The following is a 16,844-nucleotide window of genomic DNA, read 5'->3' on the forward strand; positions in this document are numbered from 1 at the left end:
ATTATTTTTTTTAACCTTAAACCGCATAAACACATTGCATTACACCAAATACACAACATAATGTTCTTTTTTAGCAACGTCATATTACCCCTTTAATAATATTTAATAACCCTCTCATGTTAAGGGGCCAGTGTGTGGTGTGGTCCAAGCCTCAGTCTCCTGGTTCAGCCTCAGTTTTATTCGTGGTGATAAAAGAGAGCGGCATGAGCCTGTTACACTCCGCCGCTGCAGGCGGTCACTCTCAGTGTCTGGATCTGCTCCTGAGCTCCGGGTTTGACCCAAACCTCATGCTACACCCCAGAGTGCGCAGGAACTATGAGTACGAATGCAGGTCAGCGCTGTTCTTCGCTGTATCGAATAATGATGTCCAGTCAGCGAGGCTGCTTCTAGACTAGAGGCTGGGGCCATGCCCGATCAAGACACTGTCAACTGCCTGCAGGTGGCCATGCGACTGGCCAACTATGAGCTAATCAACACTCTGCTCCGCTACGGTGCCAATGTAAACTACTACTCCCGTGTCAACACCACCCACTTCCCTTCTGCCCTTCAGTACGCACTTAAAGATGAGGTGATGCTGCGTATGCTGCTCAATAATGGCTATGATGTGCAGCGCTGCTTTGACTGTCCGTATGGAAATATAAATTAACGCTTTTATTCAGCAAGGACACATTAAATTGTTCAAAAGTGACAGTTAAGACATTTATAATGTTACAAAAGATTTCTATTTCAAATATATACTGTTCTTTTGAACTTTCTATTCATCAAAGTATCCTCAAAAAAAGTATCATGGTTTCCACAAAAATATTAAGCAGCACAAGTATTTTCAACATTCATAATGATAAGAAATGTTTCTTGAGCAGCAAATCAGTATATTAGAATGATTTCTGAAGGATCATGTGACACTGAAGACTGAAGTAATGACTGCTGAAAATTCAGCTTTGCATCACAGGAATAAATTACATTTTAAAATATATTACAGAATTGTAATAATACTCTGAATTATTACTGTTTTTACTGTATTTTTGATCAAATAAATGCAACCACAAGAGACTTCTTTCAAAATCAATAAAAATCTTATATATATATATGTATATGTATAACTTTGTCTGCAAAACACAGATGCGAAACATATTTTGAAGAATATTTAGGTCCAAACAAAATTGAACCCCACTGGCTTTCAAAAAAAAAAAAAACCTGAGACATTCTTAAGAATGTCTTCTTTTGTGAAGAAAGAAAGTCATACAGGTTGGAACAACATGAGGGTGAATAAATGATGACAGAAGTTTTATTTTGGGTGAACTGTGCCTTTAAGGTACCGACTGTAAATCTAAACTCATTTTTTTGCAGTTCTGTGAGGTGATCACAGTGTACTGGCTCAAGCACATCTCAGCCCAGGTAGTGAGAATCATGCTGGATTATGTTTATCATGTGACTCTCTGCTCCAAACTGAAGAGTGTTCTGACTGAGCAAAAACAGTGGCTGGAAATATGTAAGATACAAGGTGAGTCTCCTGTCACATCTGGAGGTCATATTCAGACACTATTATCTTTAGTGAGATCCAGAAAACCTTTAACTTGAAATTGTCTGTAGACCTGATGTATAGTTCTTAAATGTGCTTTGTTATACTTGTCGTACGTGACCAGATACTTAGACTGAAATGAATGTACAGAGTGTATTAATGTATGTTCTCTGCTCATCAGAAAACGCTCGAAGCCTGAAGCATCTCTGCAGACTGAAGATCCGTGACTGTTTGGGTCGCTTGTGTCTGAGGGCTCCAGTTTTTATCAGTTTCCTGCCTCTGCCTGCCAGTCTCAAAGACTACATTCGCTTCAAAGAGTATGATATTTACAGCAGAGGAAGTATGCCTGCAAGAGTAAAACCAAATTAATAAATATGTACATGAGAAGCTGCTATAAAACTTTATGGATATACACTTTTTATTTAAAAAAAAAAAAAAAGCTTGTGAAATATTAATTTGTGTTTTAAAAATGAATATCCAGATACAGTGGGGTCCAAAAATCTAATAAAACATTGGAAATCTGTGATTCAAAATTTTATTTAAAGGGATAGTTCACCCCAAAATTTCTATACTATGGAAGTCAGTGGGTTCCAGCAACTGTTTGGTTATACACATTCTTCAAACTATCTTCTTTTGTGTTCACACGGAAGAAAGAAACCCTTACAGGTTTGGAACAACTTGAGGTTGAGTAAATGATGACAGAATTTTCATTATGTGGTAAACTATCGCTTTAAATGTGGAAAGACATGGAAAGTTTAGGATTCTGACTCATTTAAAACTTACAAACAAAATTAGAATTCTGCAATATCTAGGTGAATAATCAAATGAGCACACTGATGTTCTTCAACTGAAGCTCATGCTCTTTAGATCAAATCAAATCATGCTGGAGAACATGACTGTAAGGTTCAGAGTGCTGGACCTAGAGTGCCCATTAAAGCCAGAGGGTTAGGCTACTAAATATTAAGAATTCTTAATTCTCAAATTATGCTGATGATATTAGCAAATTCATATATATTAGCAAAAATCACTAACAACCCCAGTGCATTTGAGATGTGAGAATATGTGATTTGTATAATGAAGGTCTATGTTAGAAATAATTATGTCATATTTTGCCTCAGTCTTTTTATTTCATGTTTTTAAATGTGGTCATATTGCACGGAATTCATGGGGATGATTCTGGGTGTGAGCAAGAGCACAGACATTCCCCAAAGGGTTACTGTCTGACAACTCGATTCGTTCTTGGCACCGATTCTCTGTGGCGCTGCTCGGCGGTCACGACGTCTATCCGCTGCGCAGTTCACAGCAGCGCCGCTGGGGGGCGTCAGGCTCCGTGAATGTAAACAGAGTGACGCCAGAGTTTTGCAGTGGTGGGGAAGGTATACGTCACAGGCATAATGGCGGAGGCTGGTTGAGAAGGAGAATTACTCCGTGAAGCGGCACTGAAACCAACTTCATCGCCAGCTGACGAGGTGACCGCTGGTCCGAAAAAATGGCTTGCAATTTCAGGCAGGAGAGAAAAATCGACAAGGAAAGCAGCAAGGCCGGCGGCCTAACCTTGGAGGATGGCGATAGCAAGAAACAATTGTTGTCAGCCTCTAGCACGGCCACATCCAAGCAAAATGGCGATCAAGCTGGACGTGAAGACGAGCAAATGTCTGAACAAGATGCTTCTGAGCGACGGAGGGCAGGGCTGTCGGACCTAAAAAACCGCGGCGGCTCGCCCTCGACACTACCGAGGTCGGCTGAGGAGCTGCCAAGGAGGAATTTTCAGATTCCGAGGAAAATCAAGGAGCGGAGAGGTTGTATGTCCCATTGCTACCACCACTACTGCCATTCCCGAAATGGACCGTTTCTGTTTCACAGCCTGCAAGTTCGCTAAAAGCGCGCTCTTTACCGCTTCGAGTCAAATTAATAGACCTGTATTGATAAGTAAACTGGCGATCTAGATAACGCACCACGTGATTAGCCTGAAAGGTTTGCACTAATGTTACTAAATGGATTTTTACTTAGTGCACCGCTCGGAGCTGCAGGTAGGTAAGTCAGGCGCGCTCATGCAGCTCGAACAGCACGTGAGGATCCGATCCGTTGCACGCGCGCGAGCGAGCCATTGAACGCAAACCTCGAAGACGTGCATTTTCGTCCCACGGTTTCTAAACGGTGTCATTGCTTTGCTAGCGGACTCCACACTCCTCCCACACCATACAGTACTGCCACCCCACATGACACACTTCTTCCCGTCCTCATCAATGGCACCAGTGTGATTCAGTTGACCACTAGATTTCTCCCTTCAGTCTTTATGCACGACTGTTAGAAACACCCGTCAGTCCTGTACAGCCAGCATTATTAGGACACACACCGCCATTCATTCCCGTACTATTTCCTTGTAGCGCAAAAGAAAGATATGAAATCTTGTCAAGCGCTGCTTGAATGAAATCGAAACGTGCCAAACTGGGAGGAGCTTGTAGTAGTTGTAAGGCATTTGTTGGCTCTAGTGCAAATTGTTCGGTTTGTAGGTGCTCTATCTTGTGTTATAGCGAGTAAGGTGTTAAAAAGCAGAACAGACACTAAATTGTTTTCTTAACAGCAAATGATGTTTTGTAAATGTTTTGATTAGTGAATCGACCAAGCCGATTTGTTTGGCCATTATGTCCACTAATTGGTCGATTAATGCAAGTTCCAAAATATTTGATTTAATTTGTTTTAGCTAATTTTTAGTAATCATTGTGAAATGTCATTTTTCATTTCAGCAATTTTGTGTCTAATTTTGGCAGCATTATTTTATGTAAATTTCAACATCACTGTCAGGCATTGAAAAACCTGGTAACACTTTATTTTAAGGTGTCCTTGTTACACATGCTACATGTACTTACTATTATAACAACAATTAATTATGCATAATTACATGCAAGTAACCTTAAGCCAAATCCTAACCCTAACCATATAGTAAGTACATGTAGTTAATTAATATTACTCAGCACTTAAATGTATAATTACACTGTAACAAGGACGCCTTAAAATAAAGTGTAACCCACTTTACAATAAGGATCATTAATTAACATTAGTTGACTACTTTAGTTAACATGAACTAAGAATGAACAATACTTCTACAGCATTTATTAATCTTAGTTCATGTTAATTTCAACATTTACTAATACATTATTAAAATCAAAAGTTGTGCTTGTTAACATTAGTTAATGCACTGTGAATTAACATGAACTAACAGTGAACGACTGTATTTTCATGAACTAATATTAACAAGGATTAATAAATGCTGTAATAAATGTACTGTTCATGGTTGGTAACATTAACTAATTGAACCTTATTGTAAAGTGTTACCAAAAACCCATATACACTAGCTTTAATGTATATCTTGTAATGCACTGAACTGCAGGATGTTTCACATTGTGCAGAGTGTCTGTCAGGTTATGTATGACTCAACTATGCATTCGAATTAAAATATTTACTTGACAGTTTCTTATTTGAATGCATTGATGTCTTTTGAGCTCTGTCTTTCATGTGTGCTGTCTTCCAGGTCTCCTTCAACAATTGTCTCCAGATTCCAGAGAGTTTGAGGAAGTTGTGAAGCTTCTGTCCACGTTTTACCTGGACACCACCTCCCGTGGGACTTTCACCTACACCAAAGCTTCTCTCATTCACAACGAGCTCTTGGAGAAAGAGGCGAGTGCTGAGTTAATTAGTTAATAACAAGTTAATTAGTTGTTGTTGATAAACAATATTTTTGTTTGCAATTGCAAAAGACTAGATGATTGAAATTGTCCTCGGCCCACTTGGGAGCTGTTTTCAGTGAATCAAAAACTGATATGGAATGATTTATGTCTTTTTCATAGTTCATTGAGAAGAAAAGGGAACTGAAGCAGAATGGCAGGACAGAGGCAGAACTCGCAGAATCTTATGCTTTTCTGCTGCCTGATAAGAATAAGGTGAGGCTGTGTTAGTTTTGCTGTTGCGTAAGCATTTATAACCTTAGATGATTAGGTCACCCAAAAATTGCCATCATTTACTCACCCTCATGTTGTTCCAAAACTATGAGTTTCTTTCTTTTGTTGAACACAAAAGAAGATATTTTTGAAGAACGTGGGCAACCAAACAGTTGCTGGTAGCCATTGACTTCCGTAGTATATTTTTTCCATGCTTTGGAAGTCAGTGGCTACCAGCAATTGTTTGTATACCAACATTCTTCAGGATATTATTTTCTTTTGTGTTCAACAGAAGAATGAAATTCATAGTTTTGAAACAACATGAGGGTGAGTAAATAATGACAAAATATTCATTTTGGAGTGAATTCTCCCTTTAACCTTGACACTTCTCTGAGTTATTGAAAAGTTTAGAATGTATTTACTACATAACTGCCACGGTAATTTCACTTTTATCAGTACTTTGAGTCAAATATAGCAGTGCAAGCAAGGTTTTCTGATTGAATCTGATTATACGATACATCTTTATCAGACTGTGGCTCCCTCACTGAAGTTTAGATTTAACAGCTAGGTGATTCAGCTAACAGCTTCTTGTCTAATTATTTATCAGGATATACGGCGTAACATGTAAAAGGGAATGTGAGATTAATAAGCGATTTGAAAAGGCTTTAAATGGCGTCATTTAGCAATATTCTTGGTCAAAAGCATGACTGTAACCAAAGTAATATCTGGTGGTTTCTATCAGGTTCACTGGATCTGCGAAAAGGGTCTTTCTGTGGGACATTCGCAGATCAACAATCTGGGAAGCCCTGTCAAAGGTGAGTTTTGTGTTTCCGAAGAGTCTGTTTATATCTGTTTGGCTGTAATCATTAGGCTGGGAGGACTCTGGTCACTTGATCTTGTGGTTTAGAGTAGTTGAATTGGTCAGGGCCAAAAAGACCACTGTTCCATAATTTCTCATGTTCACTAGGCCAGATAAATGTTAATGAGCCAAACTCGCTACAGACGTTCTTTTTTGCGTGGATAAACTGTTTGTAAAGTAACATCTGTTTTATATATTGGTCACCCCTATTACCTCTTTCTATTTTCAGAGCATGTTTGAGGTTTTGGAAGTAACATTAGGACTCTGGTCACTTGATCTTGTGGTTTAGAGTAGAAAAGACCACTGTTCCATAATTTCTCATGTTCACTAGGCCAGATAAATGTTAATGAGCCAAACTCGCTACAGACGTTCTTTTTTGCGTGGATAAACTGTTTGTAAAGTAACATCTGTTTTATATATTGGTCACCCCTATTACCTCTTTCTATTTTCAGAGCATGTTTGAGGTTTTGGAAGTAACATAATGTTCATTTTGTTCTTGGCTGATTGATCAGCGAATTTCTGATTCATGATGATCTTTGTATGGTTTAGTGAAGCAGCTGCTGTGTGTTTTACACACAAGACACTCACAAGCCCAGCATCTTATGAACGTGACTGGGAGTGCTTTAACTGGTGAAATTAAATAGTTTCTGCAAATATTTAATCTTAGCCAATTCTATGCAGAGACTCTGCATTCCGAATGGATTGCTAGCAGATTTCTAGGGATTACCCTAAGGCTTTTTGTGGCTCACAGGAATGTCGCCCCAAGTAACTCTCATATCCTTGATTGCTGCTTTTTCTATTTTTAGGGGTTTACCTCTCAAAATACTCAGATTTGTTACAGATGAATCCATTTGAAGTGGGAGCTGCTGGAGACATAATCATATTTAAAATCATGAAGGTAAGTCATTGACGGAGTCTAACATTTACATTTACCATGCATCAAATTTGACTTTGATGTAGTGCTTTAAATTTGTAATACATAATTTCACAATGGTTTAAAAAAACAGTAGTGACGTTTTGTCTTATTCTGCAGGGTAAAGTGAAGACAATATTTGAGAACATGCCCAAAAACAATCTTGAGCCGACCCTTAAATATGACAGCCATGCATTAAAAAATGCCAGCAAAGTGACCTCATTATTGTCCTATAGGGCCTTTGAGCACACTCAGGTTAGTGTTTAATTTCTTTTGTCAATTTGAACTTCTGTTTTGTATTATTTGATCATATGGATGACCTGTTATATCGGATTTCTCTCTGTTTTATTCCAGCAATACTTTTATGAATTTGCTTTTGAGGAGCTCAGGTCAAGGCCCAGGCATGTGTTTCCATATGCGGTTGTGTCTTTTCAATACAAAGGCAAAGAGTCGGCCACGGCCACACACAGGTATGAACAAGATCACTGATGACTTGCGTAGAAAGTGAATTACCATCTGTTATGATTTTATTTTAATTTGAACGTTTTGTTTTCTCTTTTAGTAGATTAAACAGCACGTTATATGAAGGGCAAAGAGGTATGATTTGTTTTTTCTCTTTATAGCAGATCATAAAATTAATATATGGGTGTATTATCTAACTTATTGTATTATTACTTAATTTGTTGCTTTAGTTCGGCGAAGATATACGGTTTGGAGTGGCTCACTGGTGAATAAGGGAGAAGAGGTCTATCAAATGTACATGCGGTCTTCAAGTCTCCCTCACCTTCCATTTAAACTGTGAGTCTCCTTTCTTTTGCTAATGAAGTTTTTTGTGCATTGTTTTTAAATATATATATATATATTTTTTTTTTTCTTTTCTTTTCAGCCCAGACAAGCTTGACATTAATGTGGCTATGCATCTCGACCAAGTAAAGAGAAAGATCCCGCCCATTTTGCTGTCATGGGAAGCGTACAGTGGATCACGAGAGGGTATGAGTACTAGGATGATGCTTTTCAGCCTGAGAGATGGCACAATATTTGATGTATCGCTATAGACATGATAATGTGTTGTGGTATTTTGCAGCATTTAAGTGCGGGATGTACTGCGGCCTGTATGAGGTCATGGGGAGGAGTAAACAGGAAAACAGCCTTTCGGGACTGTTGCACCGGCTTGAGAGAGAAAGAATGGTGAGCTCATTCACAGCCCACTTTACGCTTTATTGAATTAATGCCCGCAGCTTTACTCTAGCAGGGCGTCACTGCCAACTCTCTCCCCTGTATACCATGTCTTTGGTCTGTTGATAGAATCTGTGTCACTGATCTGATATGCAGAATTTAAACTGCCCTTGTTTTATTATAGTCATGCTATAATTAAACGCTTCACTCTAGGTTTTGGTGAAGCCATTGATAGACAAAGGATTTCTCTTCCTCCTTTCGTCTTCTCAGTTGCACACTACCACCGGTAGGTTTATGCACAGCTTTTAACCACATATGTGACACTGACAGTGTGATTGTTGCGTGGAATAACAGAGGCTGTCTGTTTTTGTTTCTTTAAAGAGCGACGAGGAAGAAATGACAGGGTTTTGCAGGCGCTTTTTGTATTTCAAGAGCAAAGAATCATCTCGAAGTTGAGTAAGTGTCTCTTTTATGTCTTGTTTATTAAAGTTTCTTTGTATTTAGGTGTGTATGTGTTACCGATTCTTCATGTTTTTAGTTTCGAAGAACTCTGGAGTAGATGAGGACCCTCTTGCTCCACTAGAGCCTAAAGACCCAAACAGCCATCAAATAGACAATTTTGTACCTGCCCTGCATCATGGCTTCTACAAGCTGCGTGCCAATCCACCTAAAGAGCTCGCGGTGGGGCTGAAACGTCAGGTGCTGGACTACCTCAACCAGAAAGAGCAAGGTGTCATACGGCCTTTCCACATAGTAGAGTACCGGCACAGTTTGGATGACCGGACTAACCAACACCCGGCACCTCGTCCTAAGAATATGGATGTGGCGCTGAACTCTTACATATTTGGTCCAGGACAGTTCCAGCTGCCTGTGGAGGCGCTGCAGCAGGATCTGATGGACAGCCAACAGGGGGCAGCGTCTCCCCCAGCAGGTGCAGGAGAGTACAGTCCTGTCTCAGACTGGGGAGGGTCGGATAGACAGGTGCCGGGTAGCAGTACGATTGGGGTTTCTCAGTCTAACGGTGGCACTCAGAGGCCACAGGGAGAGTATGAAAAAGAAAAGATGGAGAAATTGCTAAAGCTGATACAGTTACACAAGCGGACTTTGGGCAAGGATGAGGGGAGCGGGCCAGAAAGAGAAGAGGACTGGGACCCCGCTGGCCTGAAGAGGAGGCTGGAGAGGGAAGGTCCTGGGGGCGTGAGCAAGTACCTTAGGATGGGTCTGCTGAATGGAGAGCCAGGAAGAGGTAAGTCTGTGCTGAACTAATGTAGAGGAAGGTACATCATGATTCTGGGAACCCTGTATATGAAATTGGAAAAGACTTAAAAAGTAGAGGAAATGAATAAAAAGACTGAATATATATTCTCGTTTGTTATATTATTTAAAAAATTATTTTCTTTCATAACAAAGATGTTATTTGTTTATTGTTTTTTGTTATTTATCAACCTTATTTTCTAATGTTCATTAGAAAACCTTTTTCCTTTTTTCTGTGTAAAAATGAAAGCATCATTTCTAGACCCGCATATGAAAATGACCTGAAAGGTGAAAAGCATCAGTTCCCGTACATCACTAATATTCATTAGCTCATGTGAAGTGTTTATTTGTGCCTAATAAGAGACTGTATTTATATATATATCTGTATCTACACACAAAAGAGCTCCAGCACCAGAGTTTAACTGCTGTTGCTCAGAAACATGAGATCCTTGTTGACATCTGGTTTACCTTTCTCTTAGTGGTGATGGACAGCATGGGGCTGTGTGACACGGACCTGCGGGAGCGCGTGACTCAAAGTGCCACCCTCCGAGACACGCACGCCTTGCTTAAACTCTTCCTCAGCACGCTTAACAGGATGGCCCAAAACACTGCCAGCAGCCAGCCTGCGATATTACCCAAAAGCGTAGAGGGACATGACCCCAGTGACTCAGCCGCTCACTGTGACCTTGACCTGCGTGGCAGGCGTGCTGATGAGGAGCAGGTTAACCAGAATTGCTTGGAGCCGTGGACTGTTCCTCATAATATATCTAATGCCAAACTCAATCGATGTTTTTGTTAACCTGTAGTATGTGTGTTTAGGATCAGATTGCCTGCAGCAGGAGCAGTATGGATGTGTACAGTCCCTCTTCCAGTCTGGAGCAGCAGCCCTCCCGTCAAGCAGAAGCCGCACAGCAGAGCCACCAACTCTGGAGAACGTCCACCAGAGGTCCGGCCTAATCTGCATGCTTGCAACATAGACTTCTTCTTTTATTATTATTATTATTATTATTATTATTAACTTAAAAAAATGTACACTGACTTGTTCTTCATATACACTACTGTTCAAAAGTTTGGGGTTAGTAAGTTTTTGAAAGACATTTCTTATGCTCTCCAAGGCTGGATTTATTCAATCAAAACACAGTAAAACAGTAATATTGTGAAATATTATTACAATTTAAAATAACTTTTTTAAATTTTTTATTATTTAATATAATGCAATTCTATTTTAAAATGTAATTTATTCCTATAATGGCAAAATATTTCCTTCAGAAATCATTAATACACTGTTTTGCTACTCAAATACAGTTGTGCTGCTTAATATTTTTGTTGAAACCATTATACTTTTTTCATACTTTTTGATGAATAAAAAGTTCAAAAGAGCCACATTTATTGTAAACAGATCTTTTGTAACATAAATGTCTTTACTGTCACTTTTGATCAATTTAATGCATCCTTGCTGAAAAAAAGTATTAATTTCTTTAGAAATAACCTTTCTTTAGAAAGTGTATAACCAAAGACTATAGAATACCCAAGACGTGTCAGTTTTGAATGGGGAAAAAGGCAAGGCTCAATATGGCTGCTCCATTGAAGGAAGCTGAATAAAAGAGCCAATCGCTAATCAGTAAAGTCATCACGTCATTGCAGCTGCAGTTAGAAGTCCTGGTTGCTATAGAAACAGTCAGCGTTCTGGAGACATGCGCCTAGTATTGCGCATGCGCACTGGCTGATCTAGCCTGAGAAATAAGCTTTTTTTTAATGCTATTTGAGCAAAAGAAATAACATTTATGAGACAGTTGTCAGATTTCATTGTGATTTCAAATATGAAATTGAATCATAAGCTTGGCGAACAGTTTTGGAGAATCTGATGTTTCCCCATTCAAAGAGATAGGAGCTGCACTTGCATTCCCGAGAGGTGTTTCAAAGATGGCCACCGAGTGAAATGACTTTCCTCAATTCCTGGAGGGCCGGAGCAGATTCAAGCAGATTCAACCCTAATTAAACACACCTGATCCAACTAATCAAGTCCTTCAAGCTTTTTTGAAAACTACATGGTATGTGTGTTGGAGCAGGGTTAGAACAAAACTCTGCAGGGCTCCGGCCCTCCAGGAATTGAGTTTGACACCCCTGCCTTAAAGGGACTTTGGTATAACATGATATTATCAAAGTCATTATAGTTAAAATAATGTGTCTACATACGTTTAAAAATATGATTGATTTAAATGGGCCTTTTTTCAGAGTCAAGTCTTGCAAAAACTTGTAAAACCCTCAAACACTTGTACGGTGCAAAAATGTTTCAATTGAAAAAAAAAATTTATTCATTTAGATAATAAAATTACCAAACTAATATACATAATGTGTTTTTAGCTCTAGAGGGAGTTGGTGAAACTTGTTTGAGTGGAGGGGAGAAGCAGGTACACTCTACAAGGAAAGTAGTAGACACTATCCTCGACAGTGAGTTCCAGAACCTGTGCACAGGGATCCAGAAACTGATGGGGGCCCAACATATAATTTACAACTCTCAGCCTCCTTTGCCGCGATGTGAGGATCAGGATAAATGGTCAAACTCGGCATTCTCACCTTTTGTATCCAAATATGTCTCGTCGCTGCCTGTGCAGGGCTATGTTAACACACTCTGTGAAAAGATGAGCCGTTTGGTCCAGGCTCCCAGGGCATCAGTACAACCTGTGGCTGTTGCCTCAGTGCCCGCCCCCTTGCCACCTGCTCCGCCCCCTTCTGCCATGCCGGCTCCTGCCCAACCCACGCTGCCCTCACCTCCTGCTCATCCTCACACTAAAACATCATCTCCAGTGCCTAAGTCTCAGGCTTTGTCGAGCAAGCCACAAGCTACCCTTAAACCTCCTCCTTCAGGCAAGCATCGCCTCGGCACCATCAAAGAGGTCCACCTGTTTTTAGCAGAAAAATCAGCTGACCCCAAGAGTGCAGATGTTGTGGAAAATCTTATCTGCTCCCCATCATCTGGAAGTGCCAGTCAACCTCCAATTGCTTCAGTCCCAGAGATTCCCTCAGAACCTTCTCATGCAGGAACCTCAAGCACTGTGGGAGGCAGCGTTATTGGGCAAATTAAGCCCGATGTTTTGTGCACACTGGTGGAGATGATGCAGAAAAATGCAGTACAGTTTTACATTCAAAGAGGAGATGAGGAGAGTGAACTCTGCACTGAGATCAAGGTCTGAAAGTATAAAATGTCAGAATATTTAGTGTGGTCTGATACATTTGACCAACCTTTGAAACACTTTATCTTTAACCTCCTTTGTTTGGTTTTACAGGAGTATTTAAGAAGCCTTGGCAACATCGATTGCAATCCTCAGAATTACCTGGAGAGTAAAAGTCAGCAAAAGTTCATGATCATTATTCAGAATGAGGATATAGCCACTCATGTACATAAGGTAACCAATAACTCGGCACTGTAAACTTCTGTTTTTTTGTTTGTTTGTTTTTTAAACCTAGTTAATTAGTTGCACAAAACAAATGAGACGCATCTGTTTTGAGGAATTGTTCCCTCTATACTCCATTTAGATCCCAGCACTGGTGTCTCTAAAGAAATTGCCCACGGTTTACTTTGCTGGAGTGGACAGCCTGGATGATGTGAAAAATCGCACTTACAATGAGCTTTTCGTGTCTGGAGGTCTCATTGTGTCGGATGAGCTCATTCTCAACCCTGACAATATAACACTAGGTAAGAGCTAAAGGTAGCATGTAGAGGGGCTTACAACATCTTCATGCACCAGCTTGTTGAAACAATCCCCCTCTTCAGGTGTGATTGCAAAAATCGGTGTATTGTATTGTTTAAAGTCTGCATGAAATGGAAATTCACTCTATTTTCTATATACATCTTAATGATCTTATTGTGAATGACTCATCCATTCATGTTTTATTAAACAAAATGTTTTATAAAACAGTAGCTTGATCTTACAGTAAAAATGACCTCTGTTGTATATCTGCTTAAAACTGCCCCTCTCTTGCAATTAACTGATCAACTGATGTCCAGAAACAATTCCCACCCTACATTTTGTTCAGATGTATTTTTCTGGATTCAAATGTATGTCACAATGTTGCTACTTCAGTTACATCGAGACTTTAGACACTGACATTTGTGTTTACAGAGAAGCTACGGGCATTTCTCAAGTTCCTGGAAGAACAGGGCTCACCCTGGAAGTGGAAGGTGCATTGTAAGACTCAGAAGAAGCTTAAAGAGCTCAGCAGGTTAGAGACAGAAGGATTAGTGTGTTTTGCCAATCCTCACAGACTCCTAGTCTCCAATATCTCACACATCCTCCCTTTCACAGGTTAAACACTGAGGCCTTGGATCTGTTAAACCTGCTGACGACCTACCAGAAGAAACACCTGGTGGAGTTTCTGCCTTATCATGAGTGTGACACTCCATCTAGGCAGGCTCCTGATTTAGACTGTCTGGTCAAGCTGCAAGCTCAGCACACACAGCTTAGACACTTCATTTTCCTCACAGGTATGTGCAACAGGTCTAGTTGAAAGCTGTTGGCTATGCATGTTGGTATGTAGAGTTGTCTACATTAAGTTTATGTTTTTTGATCAATTGGTGCTGTGTTTGTAAACAGAAAGACATGGTGACACATTCTCGCAGTTCTCCGGTAGTGGAGTCATCATCGCAGGTATGAATGACATCATGAACAACTTCCAGAGTTTGATCAGTGTCTTGGAAGAAGTAGCAGTTGCTGCCCTACCTGAACCAGGTAAAGATTTAACAGTCCTTTACTTTTCCTGACAAAATTCAGAAAGAAATTATAGATTGCAATTTTGACACACTATCTCCTCTTTGACTGCTCAGTGGAGCCTGATGCGGTTCGAGATGAGGAGGACATGTCTATAGACTCTGAAGATGAAATGCCCGTTATCACAGAGACGTCCATTCAGACTGAAAATGACCTGATGGAACCGCAGGCACCTCAGCCCCCTCCACCCCAGACCGATGGATTTCGTCCTCCCCTCCCTGACCAACCCTCTTTGGACCCCATTAGCGATCCACTTGTACAACCAAACCCCACCGCCTACCCTACTCAGGGCTCTTACTCAACTGATTACGCAGCTCTGAAGTCTGCCATTGCTCAATATAAAGCTGCCAGTCAGGAGAGCACATCTAGGCCTGAAGTAGAGGACACCCTGGCCAGTTTCGGCGTGAACCCCCACCAGAGCTACCTGTGTCCCAGCTCGGCACAGTGGAGCCCTTACTCTGGTTCTCCCGCATACCATATGTCCTCAGCATATTCGTCTCCAGTTAGTGTGGCCTCCAGGGGCTCAGAGTACAATCAAACTGCTGCTCCTCCTGGGACCCAACCTCCAACAAGCGCCTCCACCATACCCATTGCTCAACCACTCATCTTTCCCCTTTCCCTCCCTCAGCCTCCGGTGGAGGTGCCTTCTACTCCAGAATCAGGCACCTGTCTTCATCCACCTGGACAGTCCCTACCCATTCCTGACAGCGTGGGAGTGCCTGGGGTGGCAATGGCAAGCACTGCTAATCAGTTAGGACTTGCTGGCTCTCAAACTGCTAAGTTAGGTGTAGAGTCTGCTTCCTCATCTTCTGCTACTTCCTCATCCTCTCTTCACACCACTTTTCCTTCCTATCCAGATACTACGGATTTTCCAGCCCTCACTCCAATTCCCCCTGTTCCACCGCTTTTCGGCTGGTGTCCTACACCGGGAGCCCAGCAGGGTTACGCGGCTGGACAGAGTGGAGCAGGATTCAACACACTACCTTCCACCCAAACTGAGGCCTCAAGGCCCGCAGATGGATCATGGCTGGGAACCATTGAGAGTGAAACCGCTCGTGGACAAGAGGAAGAAGGTGCCCCTACTTCTGCAACTTCTAAAGTGGTCCAACAAGAAGCCGGTGGAGAGAAAGGAGGTGCAATGGGAAGTTCAGCCACATGCGGCCAGGGCAGCAGAACTCCAGTGAACACTTCCTGTGAAAGTCAGAGTGGCAGTCAAGCCCCTCCCACCAGGGGCGGCACTGCCAGCAGAGGACTCTTACCCATCCCTGGAGCTGCACTGGGACCCTTGTGCCGAGGCGGACACAATAATAGCATGTACAATCCCAGAGGGGGACATGCTGATATGATGCGTGGTGGGTTCAGGGGTCGAGGAGTACCACCACATCCCATGAGATCTAGACCGGGTTGGGGTCACATCAGAGGGGGCCCATCCTGTAACTGGGGTTATCCCCCTGGGAGGGGAGGGGGTGGTCGATCAGACTACTATTCAGACTACACCTATAACTAAATGCCATAGGGATGCCATGCTCCTTTATAGACTACTGGCATTAGGAATGTACATATTTAACATTAAGAGCACATCAAATCAAAATATCATCTGAAATGTAAAAAAAAAAAATAATCTGGTTTTGTATGAATGAGATTGGTGACTCAGACGTTGGCCAGATTTTCACTGTTTTCAGTAATGCTCTTCTTAAACAAGATGTTTGAAAAACCTTGTTCATACCACTATATTTAAATTGCCAAGAAATGTAACTGCCTTTCAATGTTTCATTTTTGTCAATACTTTTTGTTTGGATTTTCAAAAAAAAAAAAAAAAGGTTTGTGAACAAGGAGCAAAATGCAGACAATATTTTTTTAAAGAGAAAAAGTGAGTCATTCTTCATTTTAGCTGTTTTTTTTTTTTACATTCTTGGTTGTACAGATGTTCTATTAAAACAAGGTTGTATCAAACATTGTGATATTGTGTTCAGTATTAACTCGCAGTTGAGAATGTGTGAACTCTTTGTATATGTACATAGTTATTTATAATGCTCTATAAAAATGGTTACAAATTTTCTTTTCCAGTGAGGTTAATCAATGCCAAAGTTGTTTATAATGTGCATTGGCAACATTTGACCTAACGGTTTTACAGCCGGCCAGCAGAGGGCATCATTTCCTAATTGATTCTGCTGACCTGATGCTGATGCAGTTTTCTAAAGGGGTTATGTTTCTTGTCAAAAAAGAACGAATTAATGTGTTTAAATATATATAATGAAGATTATGCATCTTAATTTCAAAACTGACTCTGAATTTGCCCTTTGTACATGACACATGAATATGGTTAGCTGAAGTTTTATAGTAAATACCTCGGGGCATTTCACAAATGTTACTATTTACCAGATAAACAGCTATGTCTCTGAAAACAATGCGTACG

General features: G+C 40.8%; 1 protein-coding gene and 1 pseudogene across 3 annotated transcripts; both read left to right on the top strand.

Annotated features, from left to right (window-relative positions):
• The window catches only part of LOC107656983 (ankyrin repeat and SOCS box protein 14-like), a 4,670-nt pseudogene extending 4,024 nt beyond the window's left edge, over positions 1 to 646 (top strand).
• A 1,989-nt stretch (positions 647 to 2,635) lies between these two features.
• Positions 2,636 to 16,259, top strand: LOC107657009 (protein TASOR-like). Of its 3 annotated transcripts, none has more exons than XM_016444983.1 (23): positions 2,636 to 3,321; positions 5,052 to 5,197; positions 5,368 to 5,460; positions 6,200 to 6,272; positions 7,123 to 7,214; positions 7,350 to 7,484; positions 7,584 to 7,699; positions 7,792 to 7,826; positions 7,922 to 8,027; positions 8,116 to 8,219; positions 8,314 to 8,417; positions 8,619 to 8,691; positions 8,787 to 8,861; positions 8,944 to 9,651; positions 10,139 to 10,380; positions 10,479 to 10,605; positions 12,024 to 12,847; positions 12,947 to 13,066; positions 13,197 to 13,356; positions 13,784 to 13,883; positions 13,967 to 14,145; positions 14,255 to 14,389; positions 14,485 to 16,259. In XM_016444983.1, exons 1-23 carry the CDS (start codon positions 3,009 to 3,011, stop codon positions 15,933 to 15,935), a joined length of 5,511 nt encoding a protein of 1,836 aa, XP_016300469.1. In that variant the 5' UTR covers positions 2,636 to 3,008; the 3' UTR covers positions 15,936 to 16,259. The 3 variants fall into 3 exon arrangements, with proteins under 3 accessions (XP_016300469.1, XP_016300472.1, XP_016300471.1); XM_016444986.1 differs by having other exon boundaries at positions 7,795 to 7,826; XM_016444985.1 differs by having other exon boundaries at positions 2,636 to 3,318.
• The last annotated feature ends 585 nt before the right edge of the window (positions 16,260 to 16,844 follow it).

Source organism: Sinocyclocheilus anshuiensis, unplaced genomic scaffold (genome assembly GCF_001515605.1).
Source record: "Sinocyclocheilus anshuiensis isolate Anshui unplaced genomic scaffold, SAMN03320099.WGS_v1.1 scaffold1453, whole genome shotgun sequence".
In the NCBI taxonomy this organism is placed as follows: Eukaryota; Metazoa; Chordata; class Actinopteri; order Cypriniformes; family Cyprinidae; genus Sinocyclocheilus; species Sinocyclocheilus anshuiensis.